This window comes from Artibeus jamaicensis, unplaced genomic scaffold, assembly GCF_021234435.1.
Source record: "Artibeus jamaicensis isolate MK-2021 breed Jamaican fruit bat unplaced genomic scaffold, CSHL_Jam_final scaffold_1964, whole genome shotgun sequence".
NCBI classification, from domain to species: Eukaryota; Metazoa; Chordata; class Mammalia; order Chiroptera; family Phyllostomidae; genus Artibeus; species Artibeus jamaicensis.
Window position 1 is genome coordinate 21,622,846 of NW_026522030.1, and position 22,443 is coordinate 21,645,288.

Genomic DNA, 22,443 nt, shown 5'->3' on the forward strand with positions numbered 1-22,443 from the left:
GTTATATGGCAATATCTAATATTTATTTTGGTATTTCATATTATTTATCTTTAATATTTCTGTACCTTATTTCCGGGACTAAATCATATCTTAAGGGCCAGGAAGGCATGTTCACTTAATATTGTGAATTTGCCTAGCCCACAAAATTGTATACACATATGCACATATTAAGAGACTTGAATAAACTGTTTATAACTGATGTCACACACTATATGAGAAAAGAAAGAAACAGGGATCCAAGATGGCAGCAGAGCAGATGGACGTTACACTCACCTTCACCTAGGACCAAAGTGGAATCACAACTAAAATATAGAGCGATTTAATCTGACTAACCAACTGAAGACTAGCTGAAGAGAAGTCTTATAACCAAGGGTTTACAGAAGAAGCCACACGGAGACTGCTTGAAATGGTGAGATACAAAAAGGGGTGACATTTTTTCAGATATACCTTCCTCAGGCAAGGGAAACAAAAGAAAAAAATAAACAAATGGGACTACATCAAACTAAGAAGTTTTTGCACAGCAAAGGAAACCACCAACAAAATGAAAAGACACCCCACTGAATGGGATAACATATTTGCCAATAATACATCTGAGAAGGGGTTAACATCCAAAATTTATAAAGAACTTATAAAACTCAAAACCAAGAAAACAAACAGTCCAATTAAAAAACGAGCAAAGGCATATATACTTCTAAGAGGACATACGGATGGCCAATAGACATATGAAAAGATACTCAATCAGCATCACTGATCATCAGAGAAATGCTAATTAAAACCACAATAAAAAATAACCTCACACCTGTCAGAATGCCTATCATCAGTAAACCAACAAACAAGTGATGGTGAGGATGTGGAGAAAAGGGAATTCTCATGCACTGTTGGTGGGAATGCAGACTGGTGCAACTGCTATAAAAAGCAGTACAGACATACCTCAAAAAATTAAAAATGAAACTAGCTTAGATCCAGCAATTACAGTTCTGGAAATATATCCAAAGAAACTCAAAATACTGACTCAAAAGAATATATGCACCTCTATGCTCACTGTACATTATTTATAATAAATAGCCAAGATATGGGAACTGCCAAGTGCCCATCAGTAGATGAGTAAATAAAAAAGCTGTGGTAGCTGGTGTGGCTCAGTGGACTGAACACCCACCTGTAAACCAAAAGGCTGTCAGTTCAATTCCCAGGGCACATGTCTGGGCTGCAGGCCAGGTCCCCAGCTGGGAGCATGTGAGAGACAACCAGTTGATGTATCTCTCACACATCAATGTTTCCCTCCTTCTCTTTCTCCCTCCCTTCCCCTCTCTCTAAAAATAGATAGATAAATAAATAAATAAATAACTTTTTAAAAAGATTCGTTTTTAGAAAAAGCTATGGTACAGTTGCAAAATGGAAAACTACTTGGCTACAAAAACGAAGAAAATCCAGGACTTCTGGCCAAGATGGAGGCATAGGTAGACACACTGTGCCTCCTTGCATAAGCAAAATTAAAGACAACAAAAACTTAGAAACAAAAAAGCACCCAGACTGACAGAAAACTGAACTGTATGGAAGTCTGGCAACAATTTATCCAGACTGTAAGAGGGGCAGAGTCAGTGGCCAGCAGAGAAGGGTCACGGCAGGAAAAAGTGGTGGTTGGTGGACCCAGGCACACAGGCGGCAGCCAGCAGAGTCCGGGCGTAAGGTGGCAACAAGCAGACCCAGTGAGGTGTGCAAGGCAGCTGGCTGACCACAGTTATACATTCATGTACAGGTGAAAATGGGCAGCAAGACAAACTGCGCAACCCAAGGCCCCAGCACCAGGAAATGAAGCCTAAAAGCATCAATTGAAAACACTTGTGGGGGTTAAGGTGCCGGAAAGACCCCCAGCCTTACAGGAGAGTTTGTTGGAGAGACCCACAGGGTCCTAGAATGTACACAAGCCCACCCACCCAGGAACCAGCACCAGAAGGGCCCAATTTGCTTGTGGGAAGCAGCAGAAGGGACTGAAATTCAAGAGAGAGTGGAGCAAGAGCCATTGTCCCCCCGCTGACCCCATTTCCACATACAGCATCACAACCCAGAGACTGGGTTGCCCTACCCTGGTGAACACCTAAGGCTCCACCCCTCACTAGGTAACAGGTGTGAAAGACAGAAAAAAATGGCTCAAACAGAAGAACAGATCAAAGCCCCAGAGCCAAAACATCTAAGTGACCAAGAGATAGCCAACCTATCAGATGCACAGTTCAAAGCACTGGTGATCAGGATGCTCACAGAATTGGTTGAATTTGGTCGCAAATTAGATGAAAAAATGAAGGCTACACTAAGTGAAATGAAGGAAAATGTACAGGGAACCAACAGTGATGGGAAGAAAACTGGGACTCAAATCAATAGAGTGGACCAGAAGGAAGAAACAACCAAACAGAAAAGAATGAAGAAACAAGAATTCAAAAAAATGAGAGGCTTAGGAACCTCCAGGGCATCTTTAAATGTTCCAACATCCAAATTATAGGGATAGCAGAAGGAGAAGAGGAAGAGCAACAAGTGGAAAACTTATTTGAAAAAAAATAATAAAAGAGAACTTCCCCAATCTGGCAAAGGAAATAGACTTCTAGGAAGTCCAAGAATCTCAGAGAGTCCCAAAGAAGGTGGACTCAAGGAGGAACACACCAAGGCACATCATAATTACATTACCCAAGATTAAAATGAAGGAGAGAATTCTAGAAGCAGCAAAAAGTCACCTACAAAGAACTTCCCATCAGACTGTCAGCTGATTTTTCAAAAGAGACCTTACAGGCAAGAAGGGGCTGGAAAGAAGTATTCCAAGTCATGAAATCCAAAGACCTACATCCAAGATTGCTCTATCCAGCAAAGCTTTCATTTAGAATAGAAGGGCAGATAAAGTGCTTGTCAGATATGGAGAAGTTCAAGGAGTTCATCATCACCAAGCCCTTTTTTTTTTATTTTTTTTAAAGATTTCATTTATTTATCTTTAGAGGGGAAGGGAAGGAGAGAGGGAGAGAAACATCAATGTATGGTTGCCTTTCATGCGTCCCCTGCTGGGAACTGGCCTGCAGGGAACCAGCCTGCAACCCCAGTATGTGCCCTGACTGGGAATGGAACCACGATTGTCTTGTTCGCAGGCCCGCACTCACCAAGCCCTTATTTTATGAAATGTTAAAGGGACTTATGTAAGAAAAAGAAGATAAAAAATATGAATGTAATGGCCATTAGTAGTGGAAACATACGGACAGCCGTTAGGCATCTGCAGTTCCTGAGACTGGGTAATAAATAAACCTCCAGGAACAGTTGGGTTCAAAAAAAGAAAAAATTCTAGCCAAATAAGGTAACTAACCAGGGCCCACCAGCAGCAACACCCACCAATTAGAGAGACCCTCGCCGTTTTCAATTTAGCAACCTAGCTAATAGCTAACCGCCACATCTGCTTCTGTAAGCCCGCACTCGCTTGCTCTGCCCTATAAAAACCCCGTAGTTTGTAAGCCACGCGCGGCTTCCATGTTGTAGCTCTGAGAAGCTACCTGACTCCCCAGAGGGAAGGAAGCCCGCCCCTGCGCAGGTAAAAACTTTTGGCCAATAAATACCATCATAAGCTCTAAGTTTCTGGATGTCTGATTTCTCGCCCATCGAATGCAACAATGAACAGTAAAAAGACAGCAAACTCATAGTTATTAATGACCACACCTAAAACAAAAGCAAACTAAGCAAACAGAACAGGAACAGAACCACAGAATGGAGATCACATGCAGTTATCAACAGGGGAGTGGGAGGAGGAGAGAGGGGGGAAAAGGTACAGAGAATAAGTAGCATAAATGGTAGGTAGAAAATAGACAGGGGGAGGGCAAGAGTGGCGTGGGAAATGGAGAAGCTAAAGAAGTTATGACACATGGACATGAACTAAAGGGGGAGAATGTGGGTGGGAGGGAGCGGAAAGGAATGAAGGGGGGGAAATGGGACAACTGTAATAGCATAATCAATAAAATATTTTTTTTTAAAAGAAGGAAATCTTACCTTTTAGGACAGAATGCATGGACCTGTCAAACACTATGCTAAGTGAAATAAGCTAGTCAGAGAAAGACAAATACCACATGATTTCACTCATGTGTGGAATCTAATGAACAAAAAATACAATAACAAACAAAGTAGAAACAGATTCATGAATACACAGAAAAGACTGACAGTTGTGAGTAGAAAGGAGTTGAAGGGCTAGGTGAAGAAGGTGAAGGGATTAAGTAAAAAAAGAAACCTCATAACACAGACACCAGAGAGAAATGTGCCTGGGGGGAGGTAGAAGAAGGTAAAGGGGATAAAAGGTGATGAAAGGAGACCTGACTTCAGGTGGTGAACACACAATACGATATACAAACAATGCATTATAGAATTGTATACCTAAAATCTATACAGTTTTATTAACCAATGTCACCCAATAAATTTAATTTTAAAAAAGAAAAAAGTGATATCATTCCCTTGTTACTATAACTAAGAGAGGGAATATCGAGAGAGAAGCAACCAGGGAGAAATTTGACACCATTGGCCTCTTTCTTCCTGAAGCCCAGTTTACCCTCAGCTTTGAGGACACTACCATCTCATGTCTCCCTACACCTCTCTGTCCATGCCTTCTTAGTTCCATGTGTCCCCTCTTTACATGCTGGTGCTCTCTGGGCTCCACCCCGGGCGCTATTCTTACCCTACACACTGGCTTCCCTAAGCTTTCTCATCTATGCCTATGGCTTCAACTGACCAAAATATTTATCCAACTCAGACTTCTTCCCTGAGTGCCAGGTTCAGGTTTCTATCTTCCCTACCTCAATTCCTACCTGCCTTGTAAGAGCCTCAAATATAAGCTTGTACATAACTGATCTTATAGTATCTCCTATTCCAATGAGTGGCACACCACTCACCCATCATCCAAGACAAATCTTGGCTCTACCCACTTAACATCTTCAAGCCATCCTTTTCTCTCTATCCCTTTTGCTATTGTCTTAGCCCAGGCCCTCACAATTTTATCCTTTAACTATTGTAATAAAGTTTCCTAAATAGTACTACAAAAGCAGCATATTAAAAGCCTGGAGAATTGGAATGTTTCCACATAAAAATAATAGTCACCCCTATGTCTCTCTGAGATGCACTATAAACTTGCAAAACAATTTCACTTCAATTTCAAATTACACAGCAATTTTAATATATTTTCTTGTTTGATCTTCTCATGTTCACCTTGCCAAAAAACAAGCATAGTCTTGTAAGAAAGGTAGAACTTTACAGACATAGAAAACTGACACTCAGAGAAGCTAAGTGATTCACCCATCCTTCAAAATGATATTCTATACTTCTCTCCCCTTTTCTAGATTAGGGGGGAAAATTCCTGAAACTTAAACAGGAAAAAAAAAATCAAGTTTTTAAAAGCCAGCACTTATAATCATAATACAGTAAATGTTGCATCATGTGTAAGAAATTCTACAAATGTGTACTAACATTTATTAACAAGGTAAATGTAGGACATTTTACTACAAATAGCAAAAGGATTACAAGCACTGAAATATTCATTCTCCAAAGCAGATGACTTGGGTACAGACAGACACACAGTCTCTCACATGCATAACCACATTCCTTCAAGGAGCCATCTGAGAACCAAAAGAAGCTTATGTTTAATATCATGCTATTTGTACCGTATCCTAATTCTGAGTACTAGGAAAAACTGGGTAAATAGGATTTTCACATACATGAACTATTCGAGAGTTTACTCACATTCATAATTCGTCTCTAAGAATAGAGATCCATGAAAGAACAAAACAAATCCACAAAAGAACAAAACTGCAGATATACTTTGCCTACCACACACCTCACTTGTTCTGTAACTCTGTAGTTAAAAAAAAAGTTAATATACATTAAAATATGTTTTATAATATTTAACATATTTTATAACTCTTATATGTACAAACTTTTGGGCCTGTAGTTATTTAAGCCAATGTGTTTACCTTGGAAAGATTATTAAAAATTGTAAGTATGCTGTTGTTGTAAGGTACTTACAACATAAAATCTTGTTCCCAGGAAGGTTCATCGCCACGAACTGCTACAGTTGTGCTCTTCACATTCTGTACTTTCAGGGTCACATATGTGTTAAATTTGTCTTGGAAAAATGCAAAATGAAGATATAATACTTAGTGCTCAGATTGTTATCCAATCTCATAAAGCCCTTGGAATTAAATAATATCCAAATTAAAGCATTATATGTAGAACAAAAAATAAAAATATATATTGTACAAAGTAGCATCATTCTAATCATAATAGGGTTGAAAAATATATAAAACCCATGCTTCCTTCAAAAGCATAATTTGTAACAGTGTTTTGAAAATTTAAGAAATGTATTTGACTCAAGAAACACACATACACACATATAAACTAGCATAAAAGTTCATAAAATACAAGATGTGATACACTGTTATTTTCTATTCTATTTTATTCAATCTATTAAAATGTTAATCATAACTGGCCCTGCCTGGTGTAACTTAGTGGATTAAGTGCTGGTCTGTGAACCAAAAAGTCACCAATTTGATTCCCAATCAGGGCACATGCCTGGGTTGTGGGCCAGGTCCCCAGATGGGGGCGCACAAGAGGCAACCATCACACACTGATGTTTCTCTCCCTCTCTTTCTCCCTTCCTTACCTTCTCTCTCAAGATAAATAAATAAAATCTTTAAAAGAAAGAAGTTAATCATAACAAAATAAATTGATTTTATAGCCCACCTGCAGTTTGAAAAAAAACTAATATAATTGATCTAGTAGAAAAAATATGTAACTTTTTTTTAGTAGGTACAAAGCCTTTATTATTGGTAAAAACCTAGAAATGGTCTCATTCTGATGAAAAATACAATCTTTTCTATACTTAGGGCAAGTTATAAAACCTCTTTTTTTGAGAGTAGAATTTTTCCAATAAATCAATTATTTCCAGTGAACCTCAGTCACAATAAACACTCTAGTCTCTGAGCTTTATTAGTTAGCTGTCACAATCACACTAATAGAAGATCTTCATTTTCCAAAGAATAAAAACTGTAACGGCTGTCATTTTCTAGTTCAATTTCCCTGCCTGGCATTTTGGGACTTTCATAGGACAACAGAAGGTCTGACACAGGAACTTTGAGAAGACACGGCAGCAATCCTTTCACCTTTTGAATTGTGATGGAGTCGGGCAGTTGTTTTTCTAAGACTTTCTGTTCCAGGTGGTGAGGATATTTTATCCTCAGTGTTAGTAGCTGGCTTTGAGCAAATGTGGTGGTTATGTTTTGAGTTCCCCCTCCCCGTGTGCACCATTTTTGAGGCAGACTGCCTGGTACCTGCGATGGGCCAACAGAAGCTCCTCATTCGGTCTCTTTTGGTCTGGATCCTGATGCCCATCCCCCTTTTTCCATTCATTTCCAAACACTTTTTTTCTGTACTCCAGCTTGGCTCTAGCCTCTTGCCTCTTCTCAGGAATAATCTGACATTTGTTTGCAAACCCTGACATTTGACAGGGTTTGCAGCTGACCGATTCTTGGCAATAATGAACTGGTAGGTAGTCTGCACTCTACTTCCCTCAGTCCTGGTTTCTTCGTCAGGACAAAGAACTCAGACTCTGTAACTAATCCAGCTTGATAGATGACCATTGTGATATCTGGCTGTCACTGACTACAAGGTTTTGCAAGGAAGGAAACACTGACGTTTTGCACTGAATCCCAGCATCCGGGAAATGTAGAGAAGAAATCCCAGTGTTAGAAAGAATTGGTTGTTCTAATCTGGACAGATATGCTATTAGAAACAGCTGATTTTCATCAATTAACTGATTATGGGAAAGTTCTAATAACTTGCCCATTTGTAAAACATCAGCTGGCCTTTCTGAAATGGAAAGGCTCTAGGCAGAGCCTTTAGACTCTAGGCAGAGCTCCTGAAGGACCGGATACCCTACAGCACACTGGAGCACCTTGGCACACCTTCCTTTCAACTGAGGACTAAACTTTGAATGCAGGAAATATTCCTGGTTAGAGATGGTGAGTTGGGGGGAAATCTCAGTTTATTGTCCCTGAGATTAAGGACTTCCAGGTGTCTGAGCTGATCAGCAGTATCTACAACTTCATCCCATGCCAACAGCAGGTTTATTGGCAAATCCACTCCTTTAACATTAGGTCACGCTTTGGCAATGGTTCCCTTTGTCACCAGTACAACTTACTGCATAGTTTTTCAAAGAAATTTTTGGAACATGCTCAGCTGGCTTTGCTGTGTTATAAGTCAAAACCAATAGTTTCCACAGGTCTATTAGCAATTTCATTTTATTTCTCTTTTTTTATTGTTGTTTGAGTACTCATATGCTCTTTTCCATCTACCTCTGGTCCATCTTTTAACACATAGTAGTTCTTAACTACAGTAAGAAAGTCTACTCCAGCCCTGGCTGGTATGGCTGAGTGGACTGAGTGCCAGCCTGTGAACCAAAGGGTCACTAGTTTGATTCCTAGTCAGGGCATATGCCTGGGTTGCAGGCCAAGTCCCCAGTAGGGGGTGCTTGAGAGGCAACCACACATTGATGTTTCTCTCCCTCTCTATCTCCCTCCCTTCTCCTCTCTAAAAGTGCCATAGAAACACACTATTGTGCATTCTCCATTAACTTCAACCCTTCAACCAATGGCATCTGATGTCAAAGTGTCATTCATTATAATATAGCCAGAATCCAAAATATGAGATCTAGGCTGCAGGTTCAATCCCTGGTCTGGGTGGGTCAGAGGGCAACCGATCGATGTTTCTCTCTCACTTCTATGTTTCTCTCTTTCCCTTCCACTCTCTCTGCCTGCAGCCAGCCGGGTGGTCAGGGTAGTGGCCCCTCACATGTATTGTGCCACCAGAAAAGATATGTAACTTTAAATGTAGAAAAAAATAAGTACCATAACAGAAAAAGTGATAAAGAATTGCAGAAGAGGAAAGGGTTACCTCTAGCTGTTGAAAGAAATAAGAATTCAGGATAAATCCCCATAAACAAAGTGAATTTCAAGCTTTATCTATTCATTTATCAGGAATGTTATCATGGAATTGGGAAAAGGAAATTCTCTAACCTAACAGTGTAAGTTGAATACTAAACAGAAGTGGGTGGCCTAGAACTCAAAACTCGGAGATCTGACCTATTGCTTAACACAGCATATTCTATACTCACCCTTCTACCTTCACATCAGCCATGAGGAGGGGACCTGAATTGAGAATTCACTTTTCTATATAACATATTAATCATAATTTTGTAAAATAAATAAAGAAGCCCTGGCTGGCGTAGCTCAGTGGATTGAGCGCGGGCCTGTGAACCAGAGTATCACGGTTCGATTCCCAGTCAGGGCACATGTCTGGGTTGCAGGCCAGATCCCAGCAGGGGATACATGAGAGGCAACCACACATTGATGTTTCTCTCCCACTCTTTCTCCTTCCCTTCCCCTCTCTCCAAAAATAAATAAAGAAAATATTTTTAAAAAAATAATAAAGAAAGAAAGAAAGAAAGAAAGAAAGAAAGAAAGAAAGAAAGAAAGAAAGAAAGATCATTATTTTTGACTCATCACACTGGCAAAGATTGCTTACAATGACTACCTGTTAGGGAAGAGAAAAAATGGGCCCTGTCATGCACTTCTAGCAGAAGGTAAATCTTTCTCTTTAATATCACTAAAAATCATGTAGTTTATATATGACCCCCATCCATATCCAGTGTACCAGTGCGGTAGACCCCTGAGCTATGTTTGATATCATATGGTTTTGTAGTCCACTCCCCATATTCCACCATAGCTGATTAGACCAGAGCCAGATGCCACTCATCTGTGTGTTGAGAACATTTAGGATCTACTCTCTTAGAAAATGAAATTTCAAATACTACACAAGACTTGGCTTTTTGTTGGTTTTTTTAGTAGCTCTTTAGGAATGTTTTCATAACATTCCTTAACACTGTTAACATTGGTTTGCCAATACCTACTCAGGAAATTAAGTGATGAACCTGCTTTAACCTCTTTTTTATTATTTTTTTATTATTGTTCAAGTATAGTTGTCTTTATTTTCCCCCCACCAATACCCCTGACCCACCCTTGAACCTAACTCCTTTGGCTTTGTCCATGTGTCCTTTATACATGTTCTTTGACGACCCTTCCCCAATTTTCACCCATTATCCATCTCCCCTCTGGTTACTTGTAAACTATACACATATTGCTGTATGTTAGATCTTCAGAAATTACTTATCTTGCATAACTGAAACTCTGTACCCCTTTGACTAATCTCCCCATACTGAGTTATTAATTAATAATTTAAGGAATTTACTGAGTTTAATTAATTTAATCAATGAATTCAATAAAATTATTTGTTTAAAAGGTTGCTTTTAAATCACAGCAAGTATGATGGGACATGATAATAGAAGTCTGGTCTTACCTGGTGAACCCTGGAATTTGGCTCTTTTAACTGCAAGAGAAAAAAAGGCACCATGAAAAAATTAATTTATTTAGCCAACATTTCCTGAGCACCTCCTAGGCCAAGGTCACAGTTAGGGCCAGTTTTTTACATCTAAGTCTTTAGAAGAGAATAGAAGCTAGGACTTCTAATCAAAGCTTGAAGGCAGAGTTAAAAGTCATTCAATCTAATCTCATACTGAACAGAGAAATGTCTCACAGCCTCCTGACAAGGAAGTAGAGAAAACTAGCTAACTTACTCCCAGGTCAGGCAACCAATTTCAAGTCATATATCATTTTAATGGTTAAGTCACATATATTCCTTTCCTAAAACCTATCAAAAAAAAATATCCTCTATTCCATTCACGCCCAAAGAAGAGCCTAACTGGCCAGATCTAGACAATAGGTTTAAGAAGAGTGAGAAGTAACTTCATTCTGGGAATAAGTAAATATCAAGAGGACCTCCTATGTAAGAGCTGTTTCTAAAACTGCATAAGAAATGCCACACTTGGACCACAGCATGCCAGCTCCTACGAAAGGTCAAAGACCACAAATGAAGGAAACTGCTAAATTCTAAAATGTACCAATATCTATCAAATATTTCTATCAATGAAGATTAGGATCATGTGCCACAGGGGATGAAAAAAGCCAAAGGCAATCCCAACACACAGTGCCTGAAAGGGCATTTGAGGGTACAGGTCTGCCATTCTCCTTGTCCTGCTTTACAAAAGTGAAAGCTTCACCTGGGCTTACATCCAGCCCCAGCTTAATATTTCCAAGAGATGAGTGATTCTGCACCTTTTACAAGATCCTCTTCATTTTCAGGAAGCACTTAGTGCTAAAAGCTTTATCTTTTTATTTATTTATTTATTTATTTATTTATTTATTTATTTATTTATTTAGAAAGAGGAGAAGGGAGGGAGGAAGGGGGCAGACAGAGGAAACACTGACATTGGAGAGATATACCCAACTGGGGGTATGCGAGAGGCAACAGATCCATGTATTTCTGGCACATTTATGTTTCTCTCCCTCTCTTTCTCCCTCTCCTCTCTCTCTAAAAGTAAATAAATGAGAAGCCAAAGAACTTATATGTACAACCCATGGACATGAACTATAAAGGGGGAGGAATACTGGAGGGAAGAGGAGCACAGAGTACAGATGGGTAAAGGGGAGGGAAAAAAATTGGACAACTGTAATAGCACAATCAATAAAATAGACTTTAAAAGATAAATAAAATTAAATAAAATCCCTGTGTTGGAGCACTAACCCTCAAGGTGATGGTATATAGAGGTGAGTCCTTTTGGGTTAACTGGGTTTGGTGAGGTCGTGAGGGTAAGGTCCTCATGATGGGATTAGTATCCTTACAAGAAGGAAGCGGAAAGCTAGGTCTCTCTCCCTCTCCACCATGTGAAGATACAGTGAGACGGTGGCCATCTGCTAGTCAAGATGAGGGCCTTGAGACAAAGATGAGGCAGTGGCTGGGGTAGGAGCCTGGAAATTTGAGCAGGGTTGGTTGGTGGTTTGGACCAGTGCATGGCCTGGGGGCTCTCCCGGATATGGGTGCTGATGTGACAGTCCAACTGCAAACAGAGCAGCTGCAGCTCTCCCCACTCGTCTGGAGTAATGTCTTGGCAGCTGACCACTACCCCAGCAAGTGTGAGAAGGCTGTGACACAGGTAGCAGACCTTGTGATCTAGCTCAGCACTGGCCTTTGGCTGTTGCTCCTGGCAGGGTGGCAAGGTCTGAGTCCAGGTACTGCCTAAGGGATAATGACCTCATAAGGCTCAGGAGCCAGCTGAGCTCTACAAGCTTTCACTGGGAACAATGACCGACTGGCTTGGCCCTGAGCAGCGGGTCTGCCTAGGGCCAGCTGTAGTGTATGAGTTCTTGACTTCATGTAGGAAAGATTTCGTATGAATCCAGGTGACTATGAGGATATATTTATTGAAGCTGGAGACAGCGAAACAAGGAAGGGCTTAGCATAGAGGAAGCAACAGGAGAACCCAGGCTGGGCTGCCTTAGCTCACTGGGAAGTCGGAGAAGAGACAGCTCTGGGAACAGCTTCAGAGTGTTAGTTAGTCTGGGACACGCTGCCAGTTGCCCACTGCCTTAGAGTTCAGGAGATCCGAGCCTGTGAAGAAAGAAGTGTGGAAGAAATGAAAGAAATGGTGAGGGATGCTCCCCAGAGGGAGAGGGCAGCTGTGATAATTATTTTTAAAGATTTATAGAGCTGACTAGCAGTGTTAACTGGTAACCACACTGCATTAATTCCCAGGTGAGGAAGAGCTCTTGGAGAGCCAAGGCCAGCAGAGTGTCTGTAGTCTGGTGACAACCCCATTTCAAGCTCATTTATCTGAAACCCTTCTTTCCTACCCTTCTGGCTCATTCCTTCTGTGACCCATCACATTCCACACTGAGTTTATCCACCAACACGCTGCACCTGCCAGTCAAGAGCTCCATGTTTCTGGAACATATACCAACAACCACTTAAGCACTGAGTGCAGGGAGAGCAGCGCTACCTCAGTTTTGCCAGAGGCATATCTTCATAGTATTTTTTTATGAGTTTTCTGTATTTTCACGTTGTAAGTGGAAATACGTTTTTTCCATTTGTCTCAGAGCTAAAGTTTCTGTTCCCAGTGGACCACCTGACTTAAAGAAAAACTGTGGTATGGAGCTCTGCTTGAATACTTTTTATTTTATGAGTATCATCAACTTACCTGTCTGGCAAGTACAGAAGCCTGGGGCTGGCCTGAACTCTGCCAAACAAATACAAAAGTGTATTTAATAGTTAAATGTGTGTTCTTTCCCTTCTTGCTGTCCCCCTGTTGTCATTTATCCCCTAGATGTTATTTATTATCTCTTTGTTAGTGTCAGGCTCCTTTGGGGTAATGTGATGACTAGTTTGGGTTTACATGACTCTCTTCTCCTTCCACTGCCCCGTATATATTTCTATATTCCTTCCTGTTTCTTTGCCTGCTAAAAACGGCCATAATAAAGGGAGGTGCCTTCAATATATGAAGTATAAGAAGAGTGCCAGGGATCGTCATAATGGAGTTTGGACTATTTTCACAAATTGGAACATGGATTTTCTCAGCTCTTTCCTCACAAGAGGGAGGCCCAGTTGCCGACTCCTCTGTGTGGTGGCTTCATGAGGCCAGCTTTGAACAACTGCCACACAGGAACTGACTCTGGTCCTACCTCATTTCAGTAGATGGTCCTCTTATTATTTTTCTATTTAAAAAAAATATCCTCAAAAAAACTTCTGGAAGGGTGGGTGGCATGAACTTGTACAGTACAAAACAGATTGAAAAGGAAATCTTCTAAATAAACACTTATGCAAATATTTTGTTTTAAAAAAAAGGAAGAGGGCCTTCACCAAGAACTTAACCATGCTAGAAACTTGATCTTGGACTTCCCAGCCTCCAGAGCTGTGAAAATAAATGTCTGTTGTTTAAGCCATCCAGTCTATGGTATTTTGTTGCAGTAGCCAGAGCTAAGACAACTACATAGCTAGTCTTCATTGTCCATTCCTACAGGACTTTTACCCTTGCTTTCAGTTATCAAGTATGATTGTTATAGGTTGAATCTCCTTAAAAATCTTATATTGAAGTTCGTACCCCCGGTAACTCAGAATGTGATCTTACTTGAAAACAGGGTTATTACAGATGTAATTAGTTCATATGAAGTCAGCAGAGTGGACCCTAATCTATTAAGAGTGGTATCATTACAAAAAGAGGAAATATGGCACAGAGATATATACATGAGGAGCACACCATATGAAGATGAAGGCAGAGATGCTTCTACAAGCCAAGGATTGCCTGCCGGCCAGCCACAGAAGCTAGGGAAGAGGCATGAAACAGATTCTCTCTCACAATCCTCAGGAGGAAGCAACCCTGCAAGCACCTTGATCTTGGATTTCAAGCCTCCAGAACCATGAGACAATAACTTTCTGTTGTTTAAAGTCACCCAGTTTGTATTACTTTGTCATGGTAACCATGGCAACCTAATATAATTATAAGTAAACTTTGATGACTATCTCTACAGATCATCAGAGATGTATAAAAATTTTTCCTTTCTTGGGATAAAGTCCTAGAAGTGGAACTACAGTCAAGCAGCACAGTTTTATAGCTCTTAATACATAATATCCCACAGGACTGGTCATTTCTCAACAGACTTTCATACATTCCTTAACTTCTCCCCAGGATCTCCAGAGGTTAGGGGAAGGCTTATCAGTCCCCTTTTACACAGAGAAAAACAGGCTCAGGAAATTAATAATGAACTAGTAATCAAACACAACATTCTTTTCAATAGACCAGAGCTGCATTGTCCAATACGGGAGCCAGCAGTTGCATGTGGCTATTTAAATTTAAATTCATCTAAATTAAATAAAATTAAGATTTAGTCACTGGGTCATACCAGTCACATTTCAAAAGCTCAGTATAAGTAGCTCAGTATAAGTAGCTTCATGTAACTAGTGACCAATATGTTAAACAGAACATGGAACATTTTCATTATCCAATAGTGCTGAACTACAGCATATGAAAATGTAGAATACAGCCTTACAATGCTTGGTAAGACAGATCTTTGCATACTAAACCAGTTAACCAAGATGCAGTAGAGGACATCTGTAACACATAGGGACAGGAAGCAAGCTAAGACACACTGAAGCACATATAACAAAAGCCCATCTTAACTGTACTTGAACAACAATTTAAATACATACATACATACATACATACATAAAGTCCATCTGAGAAACACTGATCAGTTGCCTCTTGCACACACCTGGACCTGGGACCGAGCCCACAACCTGGGCCTGTGCCCTGACAGGGAATCGAGCTGTCCACCTTTTGCTCTGCAGGATGATGTTCATCCCACTGAGCCACACCAGTCAGGGCCTTATTGATTCTTTTAGAAAAAGAAAAACATAAGTGTGAGAGAGAAAAACTGATTAGTTGCCTCCCATACATACCCTGCCCACATCTACAAACCTAGTATGTGCCCCAACTGGGAATCAAACATGCCACCTTTTAGTGTACAGGACAACACTCCAACTGACTGACCCACCAGCCAGGGCAATGTGCTATTTTTAATAGATACCACTGAGTATTTAACCTGTGCCATGAATTGTGCACTAAACTTTTAAAAGAAATATATATATATATATATGTGTGTGTGTGTGTGTGTATAATTTAAATATTTAACCCATACAGAAAAGCAAAAATTATGACTACCCATTTATCTAACAGACTATCCAGATCTCAACATTGTGCCATACTTGTTTCAAATTATTTTTACCAAAATGTAATGACATATTACAGCCCTGGCTGGTATGGCTCAGTGGGTTGAGCATTGGCCTGCGAACAGAAGGGTTACAATTCAATTGCCTGTTAGGGCACATATCTGGGTTGCGGGCCAGGTCCCTGGTTGGGGGTGTACAGCAAGCAGCCAATCAGTGTTTCTCTCACATATCAATGTTTCTCTCCCTCTTTCTCCCTTCCTTCCTCTCTCTCTAAAAATAAATAAAACTTTAAAAAAATAATACATTACAAATACAACTCCAATCCCTACTAAATAGCTTCCTTGAAGAACCCAGTATCCTAACATTGATACATATCATTCTGGTCTAGACTTTCATTTTTACTATATATGTTATATCCATTAACACCGAACAATACTGCCTTTGCATGTTTCTAAATGTTAAATACTATATGATATCATATGTCTGAAACTTGCTTTTCTTCCCATTTTGATTTGACATTTATCATTACTGATAAATGAAGCTTAGTTTATTCATTTAACTTAGTTTCATTTAACATTCCATTTGATGAACACGCCACAGTTTATTTATCCAAACTTCTACCATGGGACTTTTAGATCATTTCCAAAGTCTTGCCATTACAAACAATGCCTCAGTGAACATCCTCCTTCATGCCTCCTTTGACCAAACACAAGAACTGCAGTCACTAGTTGTAGGGGATGCATACTTCAACTTCATGAAGTATACCTAATTGCACTCCAAGCTGTCATATAAACTTACACTCTCATCTATTGCATATGAGTTCACAAAATAATGCTTTTCAAAACAACGGAAAACCTCTCTAAGTCAACAGATTTTCCACATGCAATAAAAAATTGAAGTAACAAACCAGCTTTTATTTTCTAGCTCCTGGAACAAAGACCAAATCTGTATAAACACAACAAAATCCACCAAGGCCAAAATATCCAAGAAGACTTCTCCAAGGCCATCTTTCTTTCAGTGCCTATCTATGAAACAAAAGGTATGCTAGGCACTTAATCCTAACAACAACTTTACAGAATGTTTTTCAATTTTTTAAAATTCAGCCCAGGGTAAGAAATACATCTTGTACTGCAACAAAGTTCCCATCTGCTTACATACATACTTATGTACAGTATGAATGTATACTATGGAAACGAGTCTCACAAAACAATGCTTTCCCTTATTAGCTACAGCTCTGTATCTTTTTCTCCTAATGCTGGTCACCCACTAAACTCATTTCAGGACTAATAAATCACACCTACAGTTTGAAAAAAACAGTTTCAAGTGGTATCTCATTGTGGTTTTAATGTGCATCTCTCTGATCGCTGGTGATGCTGAGCATCTTTTCATATGTCTCTGGGCCTTCTGTATGTCCTCCTTGGAGAAGTGTTCAGGTCTTTTGCCCATTTTTTAATTGGGTTGTCTATCTTCCTGGAGATATCACCTTTAAGTGGAACATAATCAACAAAACAAACAAGCAAGCAAAATATAACCAGAAACATTGAAATTAAGAACAATCTGACAGTAACTAGAGAGGAGGTGGGAAGAGATAATGGGGGGAGGGTTTTCAGGGACAACTATAAGGACACATGGACAAAACCAAGGGGGGATGGAATCAGGGGAGGGAGGTGGGGTGCTTGGGGTGGAGGGGGAGTGACAGGGAAAAAATGCAGACAACTGTACTTGAACAAAAATAAAATATTTTTTTTCAAAAAAAGAAAAACACTTTGCAGAGTATGCAATTCCTACTTTACAGAGTAACTGAAACATGAAGAGGTTAAGTAGCTTGTTCAAGGTCTCAGACTTAGACAGTGAAATCTGAAATTAAAACCCTGATTCTAAAGACAAACTTATTATAGTCCACAGCTTTCTCCTACGGTATTAATACTAATTCCACAACATCATTATAGCTGTTTAGCAATCGAAACAGCTAATGCTTCAATTTATGCCCACATGAACCAAGGCAAAGAAAAACAAATAAAATAAATCTGTTAAAATATGGTGGCATGGATAGAGTAATAAACAAAACCAAAGTTGCAAACCAGTAGTATACCTACAACTTCATTTACTTATGTACAGTTGTGAGAAAATCTTAAATATCATTGCTAAGCTTCTACTTGACTTCATAGCTGTTTATTATAACCTAAAGAGAAAACTGATAAAGTATACATAAATATGCTACCTTGTCCTTGAAAAATAAATTAATATCCATAAGAATCAGCAAAATTCACTACCCATAAGCTACTTCTCAAACCAAAAGACAAACAAGTACTTACGTAAAACTTTAGCTAACAAAGCCAATGACTAATTCTAAAGTAAATACAGTCCAGGTTATAACTGAGCATATTCAAGAGCTCAAATATATCTTTTTAAATGTTTTCTAAATAATAAACCTTAGTTGGAATAGATTTTCATTAATACACAATCAGATTTCTATGGTTACTATCTACCAGGACTCATTCAGGCTTGGTTATACATGGACAGCACAAGGTCAGTCTAGCCTTCACTTCGCCTAATTCCTTCATTAGGTGACTAACTCTTACAAGCTTTAAAGGAGTATAAAGAAAAATTAGGACATTATTTCATTCATTCAGCTTAATGTTTTAACTTTTATTACCTATAACCAGTATAGTTAAATCTTTTATATTACACATAAAGCTTAACCATTTCTTGGTCTTTATTAAAATCCATTAAATATCCCACAGGGAAGCCCACAGGTTAGTAATTGCTGATACACACACACATTAAATCAAATCAATCGTTTATTGAGCATTACCGACTATGTGAAAGATTCTGTGGTCCTGTTTAAGGTACTTCAAACTGGAATTCAAGTCATTAACGTGAAGGAGGGGCATGCACACAGGGGATATTTAATAGCCTACCTCCCCCTTCTCCAGCTGCAATAAAGAGTGAGTGCACATGCTTGTGTGTGTGTGTGTGTGTGTGTGTGTGTGTGTGCATGGTTTTTAGTAGCTTATCTCCCTTTTCCAGTTGCTACAGAGAATAGATCTAAATCTCAAAAAGGTAGAAAAGCAAGTTCCTGGACATACAAATAGCATTTAAATATTTATTTCATTTATTTTTACAGAGAGAGGGAGTGAGGGAGAAAGTGAGGGAGAGAAAAAACATTGACATGCAAGAGAAACATCAACTGATTGCCTCTTGGAGACATCCAGACTGTGGGTGGAATGTACAACCCAGGCATATGTCCTGACCAGGAATCGAACCAGTGACCTTTCACTTTGCAGAATGACACCTAAACAACTGAGCCACATGGATCAGGGCTAGAAGTAGCATTTATAGATCATAGCAAAAACACCTGTTATCACCCTGAAAGGAGAATAAGGTTGTAAGTGACTCTAGACTGGAGTTCTGCTAGTTGGATCATTCCAACTAAGCAACAGATACACTACAAAGACATGTTTGCAGCCAATCCTTATATATCAAATACTGGTGTCTTATTTCATTTCAGTGATTTATTGTGGCTTGTTTCATTACCGTGATCTCTTAACAGTGAGCAGATTAGAATTATTGATACAATAATTAATACTTTCACTTTCTTATCTATTTTTAAAAGATTTTATGTTTATTTATTTTTAGAGAGGGGGAGGGCAGGTGAGAGGGAGAGAAACATCAATATGTGGTTGCCTCACAGGCACTCCCAACTGGGGACCTGGCCCACAACTCAGGCATGTGCCTTGACTGGGAATCGAACTGGCAGCTCTTTGGTTCACAGTCTAGTGCTGAATCTGCTGAGCCACACCAACCAAGGCTATTTTGTTTGATTTTTTTATATTCATTTTCAAATACTTTATAAACTGCTATAATTTCAAATGAGTCATTACATTGACATCTTTTAGTTTACTAGAGGTTTAACTTGCTAGAAGTTTGTAAAAGATCCTTTCCAGTTTCCAAAAACTAAAGATATAAATACAGAGGCCTTGTCAAATTCTAATCTATAACATTCCACTAGGAAAAATAAACCCGTATACAAAGTATGAAGCCATTTTATTTAAAATATATATATATATCCCTAGCTGGTATGGCTCAGTGGATTGAGCACCAGCCTGCAAAAAAAAGGGTAGCAGGTTTGATTCCCAGTCAGGGCGCATGCTGGGTTGTGGGCCAGGTCCCCAACAAGGGACACGTGAGAGCCAACCACACATTGATGTTTCTCTCTTTCCCTTTCTCCCTCGCTTCCCCTCTCTCTAAAATAAATAAATAAATAAACACACAACAGAGAAGACCAGTTACAATTTTTATTTTTTATAAATTACAATTTTTATTTTTCTCTTGATGTATTTTCCAAAATGTCTAAAGTGTGTATATATTGCTCTTATGAATGTGAAAAAATAATTGTCACCAAAAGGCTTTCCCTTATCACCCCAGATGAAATCTGTTCTATTTTGATTGTTCCTCCATAACACTGCTTGTCATATTCTGTTCTATTACATATTACATTCTCACATATCTGTATTGCCTGTTAAGAGTGCAAACCAGTTGGAGGATGGACCACATCTGTTCATCTTTGTGAGCAACACAGCAGTGCCTTAATTTGTGTTCACTAAGGCTGTATTGTGCTTCAGCTGAAAACAGTAAGACATACTAGGCTAATTTCACATAGAGCACAGGGCCTTAGTCTCTGGAGTAAACTGCTGTTGAATCCACACACAAGAAAAACTAATATAGCTACTAAATTCATGTACCAACATTATAATTCTCTCAACTACATATATTCAAGACTACTAAATGTTAACATCTTCAAGTACCATTTGCTTAAGGCCAGCAGACCAGCACTCTGACAGATCTAGCCAGGCAGAAAAGACTACAATTTTCTCTCTTGAGTCGACTTGGTATATATACAAAGTCCCAATTTAATGATTATCTTGCTTAGTTTACATGAAAGTGGCTATATTTCAGTTGAAGCCCAATTAATTCCCAGGCATGTTTTATACCTTAAGTGAGGCTTCATGAATTGTTTCCAGCTCCCAAACTTTTCAGAATGTTGTACCTACCACTCTGCACTGTCTAAATTTTTTAAAACTGCAGAATATTTTCATGTCTACGGGCCTTCACTCCAATCTAGTGAGAATGGCACAGGCATTATCTTTCCCATTTGATAAAAAATGATTCTGAATGAAGTTAATAGCCTTATAGGTTAAATTTTAGCCATTACCTTGTGAGACTCAAAACAGAATTTTCCGGAATCCAAAATCCTGGATTCTCCATTATTCAACATGTCCTCACAAGGAAAAAAAAAAAAAGGGAATTTAAGTTGTGAACACTATTAAACTAGAGCCATAATGAACTCTCCAGTCTATAAAACACCTGGTATAATACTGGCCCTGAATACTTACTAAGCAAACAGAAACCTCAGGTGTAGTGAAACTGATTTACAACCAATGGTGCAAAAAGTAATCTTCCCCTAAGTATCATTTATAAAATAAGACTTTTTTCATGTTCCAAAGCACTATCTGATATTATTAATTTTGTAGTTTACATTTTATAAGCCAGAAAATCTAAATTCAGCTTTACTGTATGTAAACATACTAACTCCTGTGGACCCAGGGAACTCATCTGTAAAATGTGAATATAATAAAGATAAACTAACAAGGTTATTTTGAGAATTATTAATCCTCACCCGCTTATTAGCAGAGAGCTTGGCAAAGAGCAAAGGCTTACTAAATGTTAGCTTCAGTATTTCACTGATTCTAAGACGGTGAGACATTATCTCATATTTTAAGAACTCTGAAATCAAAACGTGTCTTAAAAACAGTAACATGGCCCAGGCCAGGTAGCTCAATTGGTGACAGCATCATCCTGAGATGCCAAGGTTGTGGGTGTGGTCTCTGGTCAGGACACATACAAGAAGCAACCAATGAATGTAAAAATAAGTGGAACAACAAATTGAAGTCTCTCCCACCCCCTCATGCCTCTCTCTCTAAAATAAATAAGAAATTTTTAATTAAAATAATGATGTGTCAATCCACAGTATTTTTTCAATAGTACATAAAATGAGTCTTATAATCTCTAGCATCCTGTAGTCAATGAAATGCAGTATATCATGATGACAATGCGAAGTAAATGTTTAGCCACCATTCCTCCACCCAACAAAAAATACAAGACCAGCCCTGGCTGGTGTAGTTCAGCAGTTTGAGCATGGGCTGTGAATTGAAGGGCTGGCCGGTTCTACTTCCAGTCAGGGCACATGCCTGGGTTACGGGCCAGGTCCTCAGTGTGGGGTGTGCAAGAGGCAACCACACATTGGTGTTTCTCTCCCTTTCTTTCTCCTTCCTTTCTCCTTTCTCTAAAATTAAGTAAATAAAATGTTTTTAAAAAATTAAAAAAGACCAAATCTACACCTCTCACCCTGATCTCCCAAGTCATGTTTCCAAGTGTAACACATGGGCAGACTGCCAGCACCTCAAATTTAACAGGTCTAAAAACAAAATTATCATCTTCTCAGAAGCTGTTACTCTCTTCTGCTTCCCAATTACTGACACCATAACAAAAAAACCTGACTCTACCTTGACTTCTTTCCTCTTTCTCTTCCAACTGAGGCCTTTCTGTCTCTCAGAATCTAGCGTTCCATTTCTAAACCTCATTTCATTTTATAACTCTGTTTTAGAAATTACCAAACTATATCTTGCAACATATTTAGTTATACACTTGGCTACATCTTAAGCCTCTACAAAGAAAGGATATAAAAGGAGACTAAAAGTAAGTTAATAT

At 39.1% G+C, this 22,443-nt stretch overlaps 1 protein-coding gene and 2 pseudogenes across 6 annotated transcripts in view; all 3 read right to left on the bottom strand.

Moving 5' to 3' along the window:
• UNC13B (unc-13 homolog B) overlaps window positions 1–22,443 on the bottom strand; it is a 210,726-nt gene that overhangs the window by 173,111 nt on the left and 15,172 nt on the right. For all 6 annotated transcript variants that reach the window (XM_053656261.1, XM_053656259.1, XM_037144451.2 and 3 more), the window contains exons 2-3: window positions 10,414–10,443; window positions 6,028–6,127 (exon numbers count right to left, since the gene is read on the bottom strand). In XM_053656261.1, the coding sequence (XP_053512236.1) occupies window positions 6,028–6,127; window positions 10,414–10,443 (130 nt within the window). The remainder of the gene's footprint in view (window positions 1–6,027; window positions 6,128–10,413; window positions 10,444–22,443) is intronic.
• On the bottom strand, window positions 7,008–9,781 carry LOC119048767 (tubulin-specific chaperone E-like; annotated as a pseudogene).
• LOC119048715 (protein FAM178B-like) lies at window positions 11,813–15,303 on the bottom strand (annotated as a pseudogene).